This window comes from Taeniopygia guttata, chromosome 6, assembly GCF_048771995.1.
Source record: "Taeniopygia guttata chromosome 6, bTaeGut7.mat, whole genome shotgun sequence".
In the NCBI taxonomy this organism is placed as follows: domain Eukaryota; kingdom Metazoa; phylum Chordata; class Aves; order Passeriformes; family Estrildidae; genus Taeniopygia; species Taeniopygia guttata.
Genome location: NC_133031.1, coordinates 15,496,696 through 15,517,296, shown reverse-complemented (window position 1 = coordinate 15,517,296; position 20,601 = coordinate 15,496,696). Strand labels below are relative to the sequence as shown.

Below are 20,601 nucleotides of genomic sequence, written 5' to 3'. Positions count from 1 at the left end.
GAAGGAGAATATGAATGCTAATAAATTTCCTTGTAGATAACAATTTGAAAATATTATTTTCAATATGTCAGTTTATGGGCCAGTATGATGAAATATATATATATTCATTATATATAAATGGTCATTAAGCTTAAAATAGAATCTCCAAAGTCAGTGAACTTGTCTTCTTTTTTGCTTACTTGCCTGTTTAGTTGATGAAGGGTTTGGTGTTAGCTTTCCTGCTTTAACAGAACAATTTTAAATGTTACTATAAAACAGATATGCTCAAAATTTCGAGGTAAGAAAAGGTTTTCAGACCTTAAAATTAGAACTTTTTTCTGTTCATGACAGTGTGGACAGTTCTGTAGCTTCAGTAACATTTGTATTTTTTCATAATGAAAAATTAACAGTGGGGAAGAACTCTATTTAACATCTTGCTATGCTTTTATAAGACTTAAAATTTGGAATAAGCAGAAATACTCATCACACTGCTGCCCCTTTCAGGTTATTTCACCAGATTTTTTTTCCACATTGTGAAGAGCTTAATGTTTATTTTTTTTCAATTTTCTTTTAAGTCAGACTTGTACTTACTGTAAGATCAAAAAAAGAGGAGAAAAGTATCCAAGTTAGCTATTAGGTCCAAGGTGGTTGGGATTTTCCACAGGAAGCTCCACATGCTCTATCCAGGCTGCTGTATCTGAAGTGTGTGTCAAGCTGTATTTTGAGGTTACAAGGCTTCTGTATCATGTCTGGGATGCCAGGTAAGACCTTTCCTGGCTGTGTATCACATCCTCAAGAAAAGAAAAAGAAGTTTTAGTTGCTAGAAATCTTAGTGAAATATCAATAAATATTTTAATAGGAGGTTAATGAATAGACATAAGGTTAAACAAGCCAATGGACACTGCTTATAACCATACATGACTGCTACTGCATCCTCTCATCTTTGACACATGGTTCTTAGACTGTAAAATTTTCCAGGTTCTCTTACTGCATAGCATTGCTTTCAAAGTTATTTACAAACAAAACCTTCTTATGAAGTACAACCTAATGGTTGTTTCTTGTTTCAGTAGGGAAGTCTAAGTCAACCGAAAAATTCAGAAAAAATGCTAGAAACTTGGCTGGCTAATCTGGATATTTCCTTTTATTGTGAGAATTAACTGTGCATATTTCTCAAGAGTTTTGGGCCGAGAATAAAGTAGTTTTTGTTGGTTACTGCTACTTCTCTATGAACTGAATTTGTGAAACTGTATTTTATACCTCTGTCCTGTTTTCCTGATCCATAATGATATATATTATGACAGTGATGAAGTGATTTTATTTTTGATATCCATTCAGTCATTGCCTTCTTTTGAAAATATGTCCACTGGTATCTGCTTCTGTTTTGATTTTTTAATGTGGACATTTCCCTGCTTGAACCAAAATAGTTTGTTCCTAATTAGTCATAAATGTTTTCCAACACCATCAGCTGACAGTAGCTTTACTCATCTTAGTGGGATTCCAGCAAGAAACATAAGCATGGAGATCTTTATATGATATTGTTATCAGTCTTCTACGATATTGTTGTCAGTCCACTTTCATTTTTACTTAAGAGGAACACTTAGTAATCCGAAGCTCTGAATCATTCTCATGTGATTGTGGAAAAGGTCCCCAGCATGATGGCCAAATATCAGCATGTTTTCAGATACTTTTATAGGTATGGAGTCAAAGTTGGATTCCAAAATTAAGACAAGAATTTCCTTAAGTTTAGCATTGGTCTGTCTCTAATAATCTCTACAGTATAAACAGGAAATCTCTTCGGTTTTAGTCTGCTATTTGTTTTGTGTTTCTCACCAAATGAAGGTTTATCAAAAGATTTTTTTTTTTTTTTTGTTATTTGTACAGATGGTATGGAGACTAAAACATAACATACAACTTAGAGAGGACCACTGTTTGCAATGAATGATGCATGACTTTGGCTCAGCTACTTTCTTTTTATTTTTCCACTTGGATAGTGAGAAGGGTCTAGAAACAGGTTTTTTTGTAAAGATGGAGTGGAAAACTATTGTAAAAGTTTTAATGTATCTAATCCCTATATCACAGGACTGCTTGACTCACAAGTTGAAATTTTTTTCCTGCATTTCCTGTTCACAGTTATGCCATTTTCTTGTTAAAGAACAGTTTCTGCAGAAAATACCTTGCCCTGCACTAGGCTCCTTTGTTCTTGCACTTGCTTACTCATGATTTTTTTTGTTTGTGAAGAACTTAAAATTGTATGACTAAATTGTGATAGATGCAGAAGAACCTGGAGAACCTAGAACAGGTACTATAGACTCTACAATCTACAATTAGTCACTCTTTCTGCTTTGTCTTATCTAGGAAAGGTGATTATACATGTTACTGAATTGGAATGATTTCTCAGTTAGTATACCTTTTTTATGCAAGGAGAGTAGAAGAAAGGAGTAAAACACTAAAGTCACCATTCAGGAAGAGTGAAATTAAACTAAACCACCTTGCTTTCCCATGTATTCTCTCACACTTGCAAGAAGTGTAAAACCTGTTTCTTGTAGTTTTCATGTTTATGCTTATCTCTCTATTTTAATAGACAATATATTGCTTGTGGAGACCTATGGAACTTTCAGCTTTCAGCTCTTCCTTCTTGCATCATGTGTGTGCATGTTCTTTTCCTAGTGATGTCTCCATATGCAGAATTAATGCTGGCTGTGCTATATTTATCCCTCCTCACCCAGAAGGATGGGTGGATGAAAGTAATAAGTGAATAATGGGAAAAGTTGCTGTTTAACAATCTGCAGCGGATGGTGGCTTTTGTTTGGGCTGTGCTCTTTCTTAACCATCCAAATTGTTAGCAACTTCCATACGTTTCTGTGGGAATCTTTACTACTTAAAAGGTATAACAAAAAACAGCAACTGCTTTGGAACTGAACAATAGGGAACAAAAACATTTGCTACTTAAAATACAGAAGTTATTCCATATTCAAGTGCAGGAGGTTGACTACTAATTGGACTCTATTCCTGCTTACTATCCTTCTCAGCAGAGTATCATTTATCTGTTATCTCTGGAAGGCTGTGGTTCTCCCCTTTGCTGGTATAACCTGCTCAAAGATGGAAGATTAAAGAATGAGGCCGTGAGAAGCAGGGTAGAACCTGTTTGTTAATGTCAGGTGTTCCCACACCTTGGCTTGATCTCTTTCCTGATGATACAGTTTTCTGTTGGGGTAAAGACACATCTTTAGGGGCATAGGCTCTTAGGGGCACAGGGCCCCATCCAATGTGTATTTTCGGTAGTATATGCCTATTTATAGATAGGTCTCTTATTATGCAGTGTTATTCGCAAAAGAGATGCAGAATGTGTCTTCTTGGATTAATCAGGTGAATATAGTTCTTCTTGAGAAACATCAAAACTAAACAAAACCCCTACAAAACAAACAAACAAACAAACAAAAATCCCCTCCTCCTCCCCTTGCCTAGTCTGGTAATTTAGTTCTACAGTGAGCTGCCAAGACAGCTGGAACAAGAGAGAGCAGCTCAACGAAAGCTGCTCTGGCCTCTGCACCCACTTCCTCTGTTTTTGACCTCTGTATTCAAGCACTTCCTGCAATAATTTTGTTTTGTCTTTGAAACCAGCACAGTGTGACAGACAGTTGCTGCCCCAGACATTGTGACAGAGATCTGTAACAAGAAAATACCTCTGTGAACCGCGAATCTGTTATTTAGAATAGAACTGCAATGTTGTATGGCCTCAAATTAGACTTTATCCTAGCTTTAGTACCCTTTTCCCCTGAGTTCTGATTGTTGCATTCTCATGAGCAAGCATCAATGTCCAGAGATGTACAGTTGCTTCAGTACTGCAATTTACTTTCCCACGATTGTGCAGCCAGCCAACCTGAAATTCACCTATACATAAAGGATTGTAGGGAAGTATAGCACTTCAAATATGTTGTGAGTCAGTCAGTTTAGGCTTAGAAAAAAATAATCTCTGTGTATTTGTGCAACATATAATTATAGAAGAAGTGGTAGCAAAAGCTTCTATACAAAGCTTACTGAATTCTTTCAAATAAAAAAAAAATCTTATGATCTTATTATTAAGTGTTTTGGGCCTCCATGATTAGCAACAGTACTTTGAAACTTGGCAGAAGGAAAAGTCTGGCATCCTTTTGATGGATTTATGAAAAAAAAATAGAGTGCATAAATTATAAGGGACTGAAAAAGACATTTTCTCATCTTTGGTTTGTGCTATACATTCAGTTTTGACTACATGTCCAAATCTTGAAATAATCTACAAAGCTTGTAGATGCCCCATGTCAGCGTCTTTCTTCTGTGTGCTGTACTCTAGATGGGACAAACAGAGAATCATCATCACCCTTCGGCTTGGAGTAACTCTTGCTGCAAGTATCGTCTACTTGGAGTATTCTAAAACCCAACCAACCAAACTCCAAAATCCACTACAAGATAACTCTGTACCACATCATATCTTATGAGAAGGCAGAAATAAATTGCACAATTAATTGTTGCTATGTCTTAGTTGTTGAGGATGTAACTTGTTAAACATCATTTTAGCCTAATAGCTATAGTGTGCTATATAATGTAACATTAGGGATTTTTAGTTGTATTTGGGTCATACCATGGTCAACAAAACTATCATTACCTTTATTGGAAGCAAAATGAGATTACTAAGCACAAATTTTATGAAAGGGGTTTTTTTTCCCTGCCATCAAAGCTTTTATGTTGTTCTGTTTTTTGAAAACTCAGCTATAGAATAATGCATTTTGAAGTATATACATAAACTTACCTTAAAAGAATGGTAACAATGTTACAAAATGAAGCTTTTCAAAGACATCAGAAGATGTTAAACTTCAGGGTGCCTTTGCAATAAAACAGTGAGTGAGCTTATGGGCTGCATTAATTCACAATGCTCATGTAGCTTCACTCATGTCACAATTCTGCCATATAATAGGAAAATAATAACCAAATATATCCCAGAGATGGTTTTAGACATAATTCTGTTTTTCTTGGTGACACTGGAGGAATGAAAGAGTCAAAATGCAAGAAGTAGGAAATATATCAGATTGGACACTCTGCTTTTGTGTTGTGAGAAAGGGTAAAACTCAAAAACTCTTGATGAATGTAGAAATATTAACCCCCCTATCTTTCTCATATGAGTCTCCACAAGAATGGAAAAATGTAAATCAAGGCCATTAGTTAACAGTAGGAAAGCAAACCCAGAGTTGTTACAAGAGTCTACAGTAGTATGAGATAACCAATTTTCATTGACTGCTTTTTTGGACTGATTTATCCTGCAGAGTTTCAAACACTCCAGCGTGGGCATACTTCAGAAAAAAACCCCAACACTTTAATGTCACTCAGATATTCTTACGTTTTATAGCACTATATCACACTGTCATACTAATAATGTTCAAAAAAAGGTGTACTGGTGTATTGAATACATATGAATAACTTGCTTTTCAGATCCCTTTAACCTGTTTATCTTTGGCTGTTAAGTATCCTTATAAATGGCAGTATGAGAACTAGTTTGGAGATAGGAAAGAAGAATCCTAATTTGCAGCCGTTCAGCTTAGGAATGGCAAATGACATAATCATTACTGTATTTCTGTAGGACTAAAGTACACACTTTATTGTACTTTACCTTCTTTCTGTCAGGGCTTTTTTTTCTGCTTGTTGCATAGCAGGGAGTGCTAGTGATGCTGTTTCCTGGGAGACATCTGAAGATATTAGTTTGGACATTAAACACCCTATTTAACTCTTTGTGAATAAAAACAGGTGTAAGGGAAGCTACATATGAATAACATGTTCCTCTGGCAAAACAGAGGAAAATTTCTGTACTACAGACAATCTTTCTCAGTTAAATTGATTCAGTTTGTATTCACATCATCTCGCTGTGGATACTTACTAACAAATATTTTGAGACAATATTTTCATTGTTAGCATCAAGAAAATAAGTTTTATGGATAAACTGTGAGCCAAATTTTCTGAAGGTCAAGTTGGAACAATTCTGTTACTTGGTTGAGATTTTTTGTTTGAAATTATTTGCTTCAGAAAACTGTTCAAACACACTATTTTGTCAGGAGAAATTATATATACATGGGTTTTTTTAAATTAGGCAATAGTTTATTTGACTTTGAAATATAGGATAATTTTATTTGTGTACATGAAGGCATACATGCATAGTGTGCTGCAAGCTGGAAAACAAACCATTTTGATTAACTCAAATATTTTTATAACTTTCAGTTAATGAAAAAGTCAGAATTGCTGTTATTTGAACATTTGTAAATGTTCAGTGTTCATTTAAGATGGGGAAATGCTTGTATACAAAGGCTTTATATGAAATGACATAATTAATTTGGTGCTTGATGCTATGCCATATTTACTGGTTTGTATTAGCTAATTATTTAATCAGTTAGTCAATGAGATTTCCTGATTGTAACTGAGCACACACTTTAAGCAACTGACTCCTAAAATTACACAAAGATATTTTATTATATAAAGAACTCATTTATAAGAAGCAGATCTGATGGGTACCTATCATGGTTCCAACACATTTCTTCCCAGTTGTTTGGAGGTGGTTTCCAGGTATTATTTTGAACTTAAAATACTCTTTATTCAAAGAACAGGTCAGCATATATATGTATGAATTTGTATAAAAGATGTACTGAGCATATTAAAGTAACTTAAACCTCTATTTTCTTAAGAGTCCATGTTGTTTTTTTCTGTATGTAACTCACATATCAAGCAGTTTTGGCAATTCTCTGTTAAAAAGCTAAGAAAATCTTATTGAACGGTCCATACAGAAGTGCCACCTAACTACAGTGAAAGTGATTATTTAAATAAACAAGTGATTTTAATAATTTTTTTTCCATATAAATACACTGTAAAAAAAAATACATTTCAAAGATCAGCTATGGCAAACTGTCAGGTAAACTATTTTAGCCTCTACAAAGAATCCTCACAAAACTTTCAGCTTCTGAGAAACCCCTGAAAAATATATTCTCTAAATACAAACTTAGTCCTTTGAAGCTTTACTCATATAGGCAGCACTATCAAAGCTAAATAAAACCTTCAGATGATGCAGGTTGTCTGGGGCCAGGACTCAAGAAGGTTTTGAGATGTTCAGAAATACAAATACATATGGTAAGGTGGAAAACAGCCTAAACCCAGAGGCTGCCTCATGTTCCTCTAGGATCTGTGCTGTAAAGTGTCACTGATGATCAGCTGGCTCAAAAGCTGGAGAAGTCCTTTGGTATTTACATTGCACTGTGATGGATTTTAGCTTTATAACATGGGGCACAAACCAACGAGCACATTGACTCATGTGCCTGAAATCTGAGACTATGGTATAACTTTGTTACAATTGAAGATTAGATGTTACAAAATAGTCCTTTAGGGCCAGAATGTGCAAGTGATGGGTACTTCTAAGGGAATAAAGCAGACTCTAAAATTACGAAGTTTGAGAAGTTCACCAATAATCCTGTAGGAAACTGGCAGCCGAATTAGGATTTTTGAGATGTATGTTTTCAAAGTCTAGGGAACCACCAGAATAAGACAATAATCTCTCTTCTCCTTTCCTCTGTTCCAGGGAGTTTTGTTTTTCCCTTCCTTTATAGTATAATAGTCCCATTTTGTCACTGTGGTCGGTAGCACTCCCTTTTTGTTACACACCATGGGATTTGGATCTATTATTTATCCATGGCAGATAACAATCTAGACCATGTCTGTACAAGAAAACATTGAACTGGTTTCAAAAGAATGACTATAAGCCTGGTGCACTTAAAACAGTTTGCCACCTCTTTAAGTTGTTTTTGTAATTTAGAAAATTCAGCTTGACTGATTGAAGAGATGATAAAGTCAATTTAAGTCACCCGGTTTAGGGAGATGCACTTGCAACTTTTCCCTCTAGACAAGGTCTTGCCTAGTAAGTAGGAGGATCAATGGCAGGTTAATGCAACTGGCAATGTAAGAAGCTGGAAACCCCCCCCCCCCAACTTGCTATTATTTGTGTGAGATATTTTGTAAACTATTTAGGCAGGGATTTTTTTTTTCATAGATATCTCTAAAATGACAGACAACACTCTACTAAAATTAATCCTAATAATGTAGATAATGATATGCTAAATTGTTTTCAATATAGTTATTCCATTTTTACATGAGTGTGGTACTGAACTGAATTTACTCCACTAAGACAAATACTGTAGCAGTGGGCCACTTCAGCCTTGCGCTGTATGTGTTCATTCTGGTGGGAACCACATGCTTGTAGCTAAAAGAGAGATAAAAAGTAGATACAGAAAGAGGAGAATGTATTGCTTTGTTTAAAATTACAGTTCACTTAGTACTTGTTTTTCTTGGCATATGTTATTTACTATATAATCTAATAGATAAATAAAGGCCCTGATGGTTTGAAGCATGCTGAGTGATGATCTGAACCAGCAAGTATGCCTGGATGGAAAACTCTTAGAGAAACAGAGCTTTTATTCATCAGTGTAGGATCAGCTTATTTGCTGTGGCTGAAGGGTTTGATTCTTTTGTCTTACATGATATAAGGAAAATTAGATCATGCAAAACAACAGAGTGATTTATTCATTGGCCATCTTTTGATTTTTATGCATGTTGGCCCACTGACATTTCTAACACAATACATTAAAACAACAGGGAGGAAGAACATTTTTTTCCTCAGCTATTTGCTCTGTGTTTCCTGTCCAGCAGTCACTGAAGGAGGGATGGCTGTAGAGAAGGTGTAGTGCCACAGCTGTACCAAGAATTTATTCTGTTGATAGAGGTAGAGCAGCAAGTACAGTATTGGTTTCTGCTGTGTTGCTGAATAAACTCAAGAAAGTGGTTTGCAGTGAGGAATACATAGCCTCCTGAAACTTATTTCCCCTCACAGCATGTGCCTCCGCTTTCAGCAAGAGTGAGTTATGCTATATTAGCAATAAAGGAGAAAAATGAGCCAGATTTTTAAAGGTGCTTAGGCAGCTGAAGAGGTAGGTAGATGACTAATAGGATTTAGGATCCAGGCTTGGGAAACCTTTAAAAGTGTCATATAAAATTCTTATAGAAAACTAGTGCCTCTAGTCTGCCTGAATAGTGATAACCTACCATCATGCTATTATTTTAATTAGTAAATTATTGTGTCCTGGAAAGACTAATTTGACAGGGTTTTCTGATAATTCCAAAGGTATTTCTGGTTTCCACACAAATTGTCCAATTGTCCTATATTCTAGAGACAAAAAAATTGCTATAAGAATATGGACCTTTCCTGAAGATAGCATTTTTTTTTCTTGCAGGCGTTGCTTCACCAGTGACATACATCTCTTCAAAGGCAAATTTTACTTTGTGCCACAAATTACTGAACTGCTTACTAGGTGGAAAATGAGTATAGATAATGTTCAAAGTAATCTAGCGCCTTATGGGAACTGAAACCCAAGGCGTGATCCCTCCGTCAGTGTCACAGATTGGCTATTTCCATCGCTTCCTGCCATGGCTATTCCAGCACCCCTGCAGCCCGGCGCTGGGAAGGGCAGGGAAGCTGGGGAGGGCTGGAACACAAGTCTTACAGGGGCAGCTGGGGGAGCTGGGGCTGTTTAGCCCTGAAAAGGATTGGAGTAAGGCTGGGGGCAGCTCAAAGGAGGGTTTAGAAAGGTGGAGGTCAGGTAGCTGCCGACAAATGCACTTCAATCTGGGCCAGGGGAGATTTAGGTTGGACATTAGGAGGAATTTCTTAGCAGAAAGGGATTAAACGCAGGAATGGGCTGCCCAAGGAGGTGGTGGAGTCACTGTCCCGAGAGGTGTTAAGGAAGCACTGAACGTGGAAGCACGGAAACACTTCATGCCATGGTCTAGTTGGCCTGGTGGTGCTCGGTCCTAGGTCACACTGGATGGTCTAAAAGGCCTTTTCCAACCGAGCTGGTTCTGTGAGGCGCGGCAGTCGCCGTGTGCCGCTTCGGGCTCGCGTTCCAGGCGGGATGTGGCAGCGGGGCGTCCGCCGGACAAGGATGCCTGTGCCCCGGTCACGCAGACCTCGGGCCGCGCCAGCCTCCCGCTGTCAGCCGCCTGCGGGGCCGCCGGGGGCCGTGGCTGCGCCCTCGGCCGGGCCGCAGGAGGCGGCGGGAGCTCCGCGCTGCCGCGCCCCCGGCCCGGCTGCGCTTCCGCCCGCGTCAGCTGACTCTGCCAGGCAGCGGCCCGGCCCGCTCCGCGGAACCTCGGCGCGGCCAGCCCGCAGCATGGCAGGGGCCGTGGTGAGCGGAGCACAGGTAGGTGTCTGCGGCCCCACCTGCGCGGCAGCTCGGCCCGGCCGGCGCGTCCCCGCCCCCGGCACTGGGAGCGGCTGCTCCAGCTCCGCGCCGGCGGCCGCCTCTCTGCCGGTGCCGCTCCGGGTCGGGGCGGCCGGCGGACGCGCCCGGGGCCGGGTTTAGTTTCCCCCCAGCCGCACCGCGCCACGGGACGCCGCGCAGGTATCGCCTCTGTCACCGCAGCGCTGTCCCGAGGCCGCCGAAGGGAAAGGGCTGAGGAGCGGTCCGGGAATGCGCTCCGAGTCCCGCGGCTCGGGGGTGCGCTCCCGCCGCCGGCGGATAGCGGAGCGCCGGGCCGGGGCAGGGCTGCGCTGCCCGGTGCCGCTGCCCGGTGCCGCTGCCCGGTGCCGCTGCCCGGTGCCGCTGCCCGGTGCCGCTCAGTGCGGCGGGCGCGCCGCCGAGGCTTCCGCGCAGCGCGCTCCCAGCGGGACGTGCTCCGGCTCGGAACGGCGCTTGCTCGGTCCGGCTGGGGGGGCCGCCGGAATGGGCTGAAGGAGGAGTGAAATCTGCTAAATGTTGTTCCTCCTGAAACCGCCTGTGTGTGTTTCGGTTTGGCTAAAGAGAAGTTGGGAAATACAACTGAAATCCTGCTGACTTTTGCCCAGCGCCTTGTATGGCTACTGAAAAAAAAATTATTTCAGAAACTTGATGGCATTAGTGATGAACCTGTAGTTACAGTTAGAACAATTTTTTCCCTCATAAGGAGAAGGAAGCTTGTCTTATTTTTGAAAGTGGTTTGCCATTAAACCAGGGTGCTCCCCATCTAATTGCTTCTTTAATCTGTTCACTATTTCTGTATGGAATTAATGTAAATATATGTGTGATATGAAGGCAATTAATTGGCTAATTTTGAAGCTGCTGCAGGAAACAGTTCCTGTAGTCTCTGTGGTGCACCCTGGCACTGAGTGACATGCTACCTTCTTCCCTTGAGCATGCCTTGAGCCCCTTAATTTGGCTATGCGCCCAGCATACAATCTTCTATCAGCACGGAGTAAAATGTAATGCTCAGCTGACTGGAAATATTCTCCAGATATAATTCCCTTCAATGTGAGAGAAGATACAGTATTGAGAGTTCATACGTGACCTTTTTGGTGACATTCCTTAATAAAGACGTTACTCTATGGGTTATTAAGATGACACTGTCATTGTAGAATGATCACAAAGACTATATGGTGATACCTTCTGAAACTAAAGCAGAAGAGAGGTGCAACTGCTATTGATGGTTAACTTATGTTTTAAATATTTTGTAACAGCATATATTTTTCATGAATTGCATACAGTGTGTTGAAGAGTCTGCAAGAGTATCTCAGGCCTCCATAGCCTATCTGATGCTGGCCTTTGTGGGAAACTCTGAACATTTTGGTGGGGTATTGAATGGGCCACCAGTAATAACTGACTGACCAACCTTCAGTATAGCTGAGTTGGAGAATTAGGCCATGGAAACCTCTACATCCAGTTTTTAATCCTGTCTGTGACTGGTGTAGGAAAATCTATGGAATCTACTGTTACTGATGTGTCTTGCAGCCTGAGAGCTGGAATGTTGGGAAAAGTGTTTTTGCTCTCATTTCTCAGTGGTGATGTCACTGGATGTATACTTGGAAGCTCATAGTCATTTTGGGGGTATTTGAAATGGAAGCAAAAGGAAGAATACTGAATTATGTACATTTTATTGTTTCCTGAGTAAATCATCTTGAACTGAAGCAATTAAAATGAAGAAATGTTCTTCTTTCTTCTGTCTACTGACTTCTTGTTTTATATTAGCATTGTATTGTAAGTGTGCTGAAGTGGATTCTGTGGAAGTAAAATGCCTTTACAAGGCCTCAGCATTGAAAAGCCATGATAACAATATGTCATCTGCAAATATGCCTGTGAATAATCTGTTTGCACTAGTTGTGTAAATATATTTGCATATTATAACTGCTCAAAGGCTGAACCTTTGAAACATTTTATGTACTTTGTCTCCTGTGTGCTCTAAATGATATTTGTATCAATATTTTTCTTCAGTTTCTATTCTTGTGGATAGGGCTTTGATGTCCAGGTAAGTTTCTGAAGCAATGTACACACACCGCAGGCGAGTCTCCTGCTCCTTCTCAGCCATTGCTCCCTGGGTGAAAGGCCAAGTGAGGGTCTGTGCTCTTGCTGTGTTTGTTGTAGCTCCTCAAGACAGTCTTGTCCTCCCAGTGTTAATAGGCATCATATTTAGTAATTTCTGTTTCAACATGTTGCATTGAACCAAATGCTTAATCCAAAGTATTAAGCTGTTAATGTGAGGCCTTTCAAAGAGTTTGCAAGCATTAATTGAAAGAAATCTACCATTCAGTGGAGAATGACATGGTTCTTTTGTGTATACCTTTGTTTATGCTGTAAAACACATTGTGATTATGTTTGACGTAAACTGGAGGAAAATCCTTACATATTTAATTCAATAAATTCTGCAAAACATTTTCTGTTATGTCCAAACCATTAGGATGCCAACTACCAAAACAGTTCCTTTGCCTTTTGTTCTTCTATTTGCTCAAGTTGTGTGTATGTCTGGTAACAGAACATACTGCAAGAGCAGGTCGGATTTAGCAAGGGGAAGAAGTTGTTAAACTGAGCTTCAAGCTACCTGTTTTCTGCTCATAAAAATTATTTCACTGTTGTCAGCTTTATCTGTTGAAGTTATTGAACAAAATGAATTAAATGGAATGCCATATAGTATTATCAGATGCAATCATTTTTAGAGCGTAGGAGATCAGGATGACTTGCAGAAGTACATACTGTCAGTCTGCTCTGCAGAGGAGTCTCTGTTTTAACAGAAGGTGGAATGCTATCAAAACAATTTTGATGGATTTTTTGCATATTTTTCATCCAGTGTATTTTAGACTAGTGGAATTGGTATTGAAATTGACTTTATAATTAAACAAGTGGATAATAACAGTGTTGTATAGATAGTGGTCTAACATGGTTCTTAACTTGCTAGATGGTCATTAAGGAAAACTAAGATTTCTGCCGCACAAAATCTGAAATATCTGTATTTTGAGCACAGAAAGGATGAGCCAATATAGATGTATAGAATTCTTGACAATAGTTTTGAAAATCTTTGTGAGATTTCTTTGAATAAATCAAACCAATGACTTGCAAAACAGTACAGCAGAAATAAGAGAAAAAATTTAGCTGCTTTACTTTGTGTTCTTCTGGAAATATTATCAACTCACTTAATCCTGACTAAAAATAAATAAAAACAAACAGAATCTGAGTAGACTGGTTTTTCTGCTGCCACTAATTCTTCCTGTGTTTGCTAAAGATGAGTTAGATGGGCTGGTATGAAAAAGAGTACATGTACATGAGGGGTAATGAGAAGCCAGAAATCTTTAAGATTTTCATGGCTGTCTGAGAAGAAGCTTCATGCCTCAATGTCATGGTTATGGGCAGCCCTCTTGCTCTATCTCTAGTGTGTTACTGGCAGTAATAATCTTCTCAGGGAATGGTTAGAATGGATTGATCGTACACTGCTGAGGATTTTCTGCGCCTAAATTTAGAAAACAACTTTTGTTTGCTGTATATGAAGGGCCAAACTGGAAGATCCTTTGGATGGCTTCTGATCCTTCAAACAAATTTCTTCTGGAGCATGTCAGAATGGTAATGTGAAGTAACATTAGATCCAAGTATTAACAGTGAAATAGAAGAAATGTGTTATATTTAATCAAAGTATTTTTACCTGGAAGGAGACAAAATATACCTGGAGACTATAGATGTAATAAATATTAAGTTGATGGTATCAATAGGAAAATGAGTTTGTATGATAGATTTTATAGCTGTAAAACTTATGTAGTTTAAAGCCGTAATGCCAAGTCATTGTATTGCACGTTATCATTTTATCAATGAGACAGAATCTGGACAGGGAACTAAATCTACTCATGAAATGTTTCCTTGTTGCTTCTATTTCTCAGGTGTCCTACATTAGTCAGGACTGTGAAGAAATTCCAGAATTCCTAGGAAGAAAATATGGACACATGGCAAAAAGGCTAGATCTTAGCTTCAACTTGTTAAGGTATGTGGCAGAATATAGATTTTTAAGTGCAATGTGGAATTCCAACTCCTAAAATAGACTGGGTTTTTTTTGTCAAAGTAGAAAAATGTGTGTCAGGTACATTTAATTATTGTCAAGTGGACGACACTATTTTGTAAATAATGTTTATCTCCTTTTCTCCCACACTTGAAGCACAAATAACCAGGTGAGTCTGGCAAGCTAATATGTGTTAACAAATGATGCCCATTGAGAAACGTAGGCTTTGTTCCCTACCTTAATTGGAAAATAAGCATTGTTGCCTGAAGAAGTGAAGAATGGGATCAAAAGTGAATTTTCCTTAACCAAAATACAAGTAAGTATGTGCTTCTCTCCCTTTCTAAAAAATTTATTTATAGATTTCTGGTTATTACTATAAATACTTTATAATGCTCTTTTCCCAGATGATGTGTTTTATTCTATGATTTTATTTTTGTGCATCTGTGTAGTTAAGTGCTAAAGCTAAGCGCAATTAGAATTTGTAATTCCTTCTAAGTGTTTTAATATATGGATTGGTTTAGGATTCTGCAGTATTGCTGTGAGCTACTACAGCATCCCATTTCATTTAATCCTTATAAGAGAGCCTGCTGAGGTTCAGCAGAGTATATTTCAGGTTGAAAAATGTGGGTAAGTATGGAGAAAGAATTTGAATGCAATTTTCTGTTTAATAAAAAAATAGGTTTGTGAGGGGAGGGTTGGACTCAACTCATTTTCCTTTTGTTTTATTGGGGGTAAGCTCACAGTATGATTGTGAATAATATAAAAAGTAGTGTGCTGATGCCTTGTTTTCCTAGAAGAAACAACCGTTGATTTTAACTTACTTAACACTCACAAATGTTCTTCCGAGCCTCTGTCAACTCTGAAAGACTGAATCATACATGTAAGAGGTAGCAGAGCAAAGGAGTCACTAAATCTGTGGATTGTTGTTGTCTTATACTATGACTCTGTACCATTGGATATTGTAGCCAGAAAAGAGTTTTGCTGGGGGAGGGGATCAAATAGTAATTTTTTTTTTTTTTTGTCAAGAAGGTCTGTATGTGTATTAAGGTTTAACATGTTGACAAGACTGCTCCTTTACATTTCTGGGAAAAAAAAGTGTTTGTCTCTTTTAGTTAATGCGTGATTTGAAAAACAATTCTCTGAATTTGTTTCATTTCATAAAGTAAAATAATAACATTAAATTTGGATGTAAAGTACCACTTTAAAACTCTGATCATATTTTCATGGAGAGCACAATTGGTGATGCATTTCTGAAATCTGTGTTTTCTTTCCTTCTTTTCTTCTCTACTCAAAACACTTAGCCTGTTTTTCAGAAGGGATATAATTTGGTTTTATTGAGGTTTAGGGAAGAACAATCAGCTTATTGATGTAGGAGAAGTTGTAGTTGTAAATCTGTAAAAGTATTTTAAAACAAGAAATCAGATTTGGGAAAAAGGAGAAGTGGATTTTTTTTCCCCTTTGGGAAGCTAACAATAAATGGGATGAGAGCAGTAAGGGTTTCTCATTTGAGTAGTGCTTAGATTTACTAAGCATATAGAAACTAAGAGTGAAGTATTTATGGTACAGTAGCTGTTCACAGTGGTCTGCACTCATATGTAAGCCTTGTACCTGCCTATTATTGAGAGAGATAAGATACAGAATAAATTTCATAACCTTAAATGAATGTGAATATAGAATAATGTCTTGGGCAGCTGTTGAAGCAAGTGTAGGCAGTGATATCTTCTTTAAACAGGTATTATTGTTAAAAATCTAACAGTGTTTTAGTATAGTGATGAATTTTATAATTTCTATCAGTAAATGCTTAATTTGAAAAGTTTAATACGTTGTTTTCAGTGAGGCAACAATGCCTATAATTAATGTTCATTTAATTAAATCCTCATTAAAAGGAGTTTGGTTTTTTAGTATAGTCTCCTTGGTAAAGGTGTGAATTGAATGAAGAAGACCAACGGTGATGAAAATATAGGAAAAGATGAAGAGAATACTGTATTTTGCTAGCACTGTAGTTATTTGCAGTAAAGATGCTAGGTTTCATTATAATTTGATTTAACATTGGATGAGAGTTTGTGTTTTTTTTTTTTTTTTTTGAAAGGAAAAAAGAAAACCAAATGTTCTCATGTGTGATGGTTTTGTTACTCAGATTTCCCTGGTTATTTTCTTTTTGCTTGGGATGTTTCCATATAACAGAGGAGGGGAGAGTTGTCATTAGTTCTTTTGAGCTGGTAGCTTACTACAGAGGGAAGTGTACATTTTTCACCATTTTTTTCCTGACTTCAGAGTTCTTTCCCAGGCTAGAACTCCTTCCTCATTCTTAAATAAAATTTAGGGGGCATTTAGATGCTTAATTATCTTTGCATCAGATGTGGTATATTTAATATCGGCACTTGATCCATAATCACAAACAGTTACTTTTGTGTCTTTCTTGTTTGCCTTTTTCCAAGAACTAGTGTCTCTCCTGGATTACACTGAGCAGTACATGGATCCAGCTCTTTCTGCTGGTGGTCAGAGTGACTGCTACCAGTTGCAGTGGTTACACATCTCCCCTTTTCCCTGGGAAGGAAAGGAAAGAAAGAGGTGAAAGGTACAAGGGAACTTAAATGTGTATTTTGGGAAAGAGGAGGAGTAACAGCAATTTGTTGTGTGTGAGGCAAAGGGAAAAATGTGTGTGTCCTTAAAAGATGCTGGTGTAATTGGCAGGATGTGGTGCCACTGGATTGCCTCCTGCTTATGTCTCTGGCTGGTGGAAATCCTTCAATCCCAGACAACTGTAGTCCACTTCTGACTTACTCTTCTCATGCCTTTTTCATTACATTGATTTTGTTTGTATACTTTCTAATATCCTCTGTTTCCTTTTGGGGCCAAGGGTGGGGTATGAAGAAGATGGAGCCAAACTCTTGTCAGATGACCAGCAAAAGAACAAGAAGCAGTTGTCACAGCTGCAGCAAGGGAATATCCAGCCACCTCAGGGAAGGTTGAGTGGAAGAGATGCCTAGAGAGGCTGTGGAATCTCCACCCTGGGTGATATTTAAAATGTGACTGGACAAAACCTAACTTTTGAAATCCCCCTTTTCTGAGCAGGGAATTGGACTAAATGATCTCTAGATGCTCTTTCCAACCTAAATTATGCTGTGATTCTGCAGCTTTATTGGTGTGATATGGCCTGAGTTGTTGCAGCTCTTTTGATTTCATAGTGATTTTCAGCTGTTTTAGAAATGAACTGTTTACACTGTGTATTTTCAATAAGACATGTTTCAGGAGCAGAGATGTTTTGCTTTGGAAATCTGCTCCCAAGCCTGTCATGGCAACTGTATTTGATAGCCTTCCCTAGTAACAGAGTCCTTTCATAATATGTGGAAAAACATTCCCCTGTTCTCATTTTGTGAAGGCATAGAGTATGGGAAGAAGAGACACTGATGTGTGAAGGCTAGTGTTACCTGGAAACTTTGTAAAGGATTTCAAGGTGGAATGAAAAGCTATTGTTGATCACGGAAAGTTAAAGATTTCATTAAGAAGAAGGTAAGTAATAATCACTGGTGAAGGAAAGAAAGCAGTAAGCGAGCAGGAGGGATGTAATAGAGGTAGAGAGTAGAGATTTGGATGAAATACAGAGATTTTAGTTTAGGTGCATCATGTGTGCATTTAAACGAATCTTGAGATTTTTAGTTCAGATGCATGCTATCTTGTGTGAAGAAAGAAAACCCCAAACAACCCACAACTTGTTCAAAGCTTTTTTTTACTTGTCCTAGATGTCTTTGTTCAATTTTGTTTTCTTTTCACATTAAAGGCTAAATGCACTCCAGTGCTTGAATAACAGATGTCAGTGGTTTTGTACAAACAGTGCCATGCTTTTATAAATGACATCTACACTTCAGTTCATGAGAAGTCCATCTTGTGATTTTGTTCTCGGTAGTTTTAAACATGTGAGTTATTTTCCTTTTTCTTACGGTGATTTCTTCTTGGTCTAAGCTTTGAGGTGAAAGGGAGAGTGAATCTTTAATCTTGGCCAATGAGGAAGGATTAATCCAATAATTGAGCTCATGGAGATACAAATATCTCTTCCCTCTCTCTAGGGTGCAGATTATTTCTGCTAGGAGTTTGAATAATTTGCACAGTATGTGCTTGTGCATAATTTCCACTGTGTGATGAAGAAGGTGCATGTATGAAAACAGTCCCTTGAACTTCAGTCCTAGTCTGGAATGTTCCTCCATGACTTTAGTGAGGCTGAGGCTTTGTAATATCTTCTCTGTGGACTAGGTATTGTTCTTTCTCTCTTCTGCCTCCTGTTTTTTTGCCTGGGGGAATATGCAAGTGGCAGCCTGAAAATGGGCTTCAGTGTTTACAGGGCATGTTCTTCTTTGTAAGTTGAGTATGTGAAAGAAAGGCTTTTTTTTTTTTCCTAACCACCTTCCTGATCTGTGCAGCAATAAGACATGCAGAACAGGAAGATGAACAACAAAAGAGAGATGGAAATAAAAGCCAGAATTCAAAACAAAGCATGACATATTTTTAAAGCCTTTAGACTCATCTTTATACCACTTTAAAATTTGAAGGGAATGCACTATTGTTAAAACTTTTTGATGGTTTTATTTATAAGGTAGAAAAATATTTTCACCATAATTGGGTAACTCTTAATCGTAGCAATTGCATATTTATCAGTATGAGGGGCTGTTATTAATGTAGCTGTCATGCACAAACACATTTCTGCATTAAATCCATTTAGTATGTGCATTATTCGGTCTAGAGTGTCACCAGGACATCAAAGCCCCCTTAGGCATAAGAGCACAGTGCCCTGCTGTGGCTGCAGAAAGGGCTTGATCAATAAATGTAACATGTTAATGCAGAGCAAATAGAATAAAAGATTTCTTTGACAAGACATGAAAAATCACCTTGTGGCAGCTGGCATGGTGATGCCATTTCAGCGGAGACACTAGCAAAGTTGATCTGACAAGTAAAGAGGAGAGATGATGGTTATAAGGTGCTTTTGTTTCAAACTTCTTTCTTGACCTGTCAGGTTTTGAAGGAGCCTGAATGGCCCTTTTTTGTCATGTGAAAATTGTAGTCTTAGGCAGTTATGAAGCAGTTATCTCTTCTCAAATTGTGAATGCTGCTGTTTAATTGATTCACTTAGCATTTGAAACTGTCACGCATTAATAATTGCTAAATCCTGTAGATACTGCTCCAGTGTGTCATGCTTAAATGTGTAGTTATCAGAAAATTAATATCCTTAATGAACTGATGCTTTCAAACTAGCATTGCATGAAATCTCTTTTGCCCTTTCATTTGCTGAAGGTATATCAGCCTGTTTTCAGAGAAACCCCTCCCGACACTTGTGTGGTTTTATTTATTTATTTTTTTGATGCCCAACAAATGCCAGCTTTGCTTTGGGTACATAGTGTGCTCAATGACAATAAATATAGTAATTATGCTGGAGTTGGTAATTAACATAATTATAGTCAATTACGACAAATACAGTGTAGAGCTAAATGAATGAGGGTGAGAAATTAGCAAGCTAATTGATTTACTTTACGTGCTGCTTTTTCCTGCAACTAACAGTTGCAGATTTTCTGCAGGAAAGAGTGTTTACAAATAGCTGATTGTGTTTTGAAATGATTCTGTCTTGTGGCTCTCCCTTACACTGAGGTGAAGAGGATTGAAATATGGGTAGTGGTTACGAGGAGAAAGGAGCAGCTTGGTCCCCACTAAATGCTTTGAAGGAAGATGTATGTACTAACTTTAATTTTAGATTCTTCTTCTTGTATTGAAAGGAGAAAAATCTATGTGATCCTTTACAAAAGATATTGCTAGAGAAATTTTGGACATATATTTTAATCCCCTTAGATGTGGCCTGAATTATCTAAGAAACATTTGTCTATGTGTTTATTGATGTCAGAGATCTGCAGAGCACTGGATAGCTGAAGGAAGAATTGTTCAAGGAATCTGAGTGTGTTGAAACAGTATGCCCTTGTTCAACCATCAGTTTCAATAATTTAAACCACTGGACCAGTTGGGATGCATAATATCATAACATTTGTGCACATTATAATTGCCTGTTTTGTTTCAAGATGATTTATAGTGTCTTGTCTGAAATAAGTGTATTGGAGCTATGAAGTTAATCTGTTTCACTCTCCTTGTTTTTTTATTTTCTTTCAAGCATGACGACAGTTTGCTATGTGAAAGAAGAATGTATATGTTTAAGTATTGAAGATTTTGTATTGCTCTTTTAAGAAAAATGTTGAGTAGTAGTTGAGATTTCTTTAAGAAAACAATAATTTACAAATG

The 20,601-nt window shown here is 38.2% G+C and overlaps 1 protein-coding gene across 9 annotated transcripts in view; it reads left to right on the top strand.

The window, feature by feature from the left end:
* The window catches only part of LRMDA (leucine rich melanocyte differentiation associated), a 741,773-nt gene that overhangs the window by 16,000 nt on the left and 705,172 nt on the right, over nucleotides 1-20,601 (top strand). For 2 of the 9 annotated variants that reach the window (XM_072931493.1, XM_072931491.1), the window contains exons 1-2: nucleotides 9,983-10,238; nucleotides 14,210-14,310. In XM_072931493.1, the coding sequence (XP_072787594.1) occupies nucleotides 10,209-10,238; nucleotides 14,210-14,310 (131 nt within the window). In that variant the 5' untranslated portion in view covers nucleotides 9,983-10,208. Of the gene's footprint in view, nucleotides 1-9,981; nucleotides 10,239-14,209; nucleotides 14,311-20,601 lie in introns of those variants that run through there. The other 7 variants (XM_072931489.1, XM_072931494.1, XM_030275924.4 and 4 more) reach the window with 5 other exon arrangements.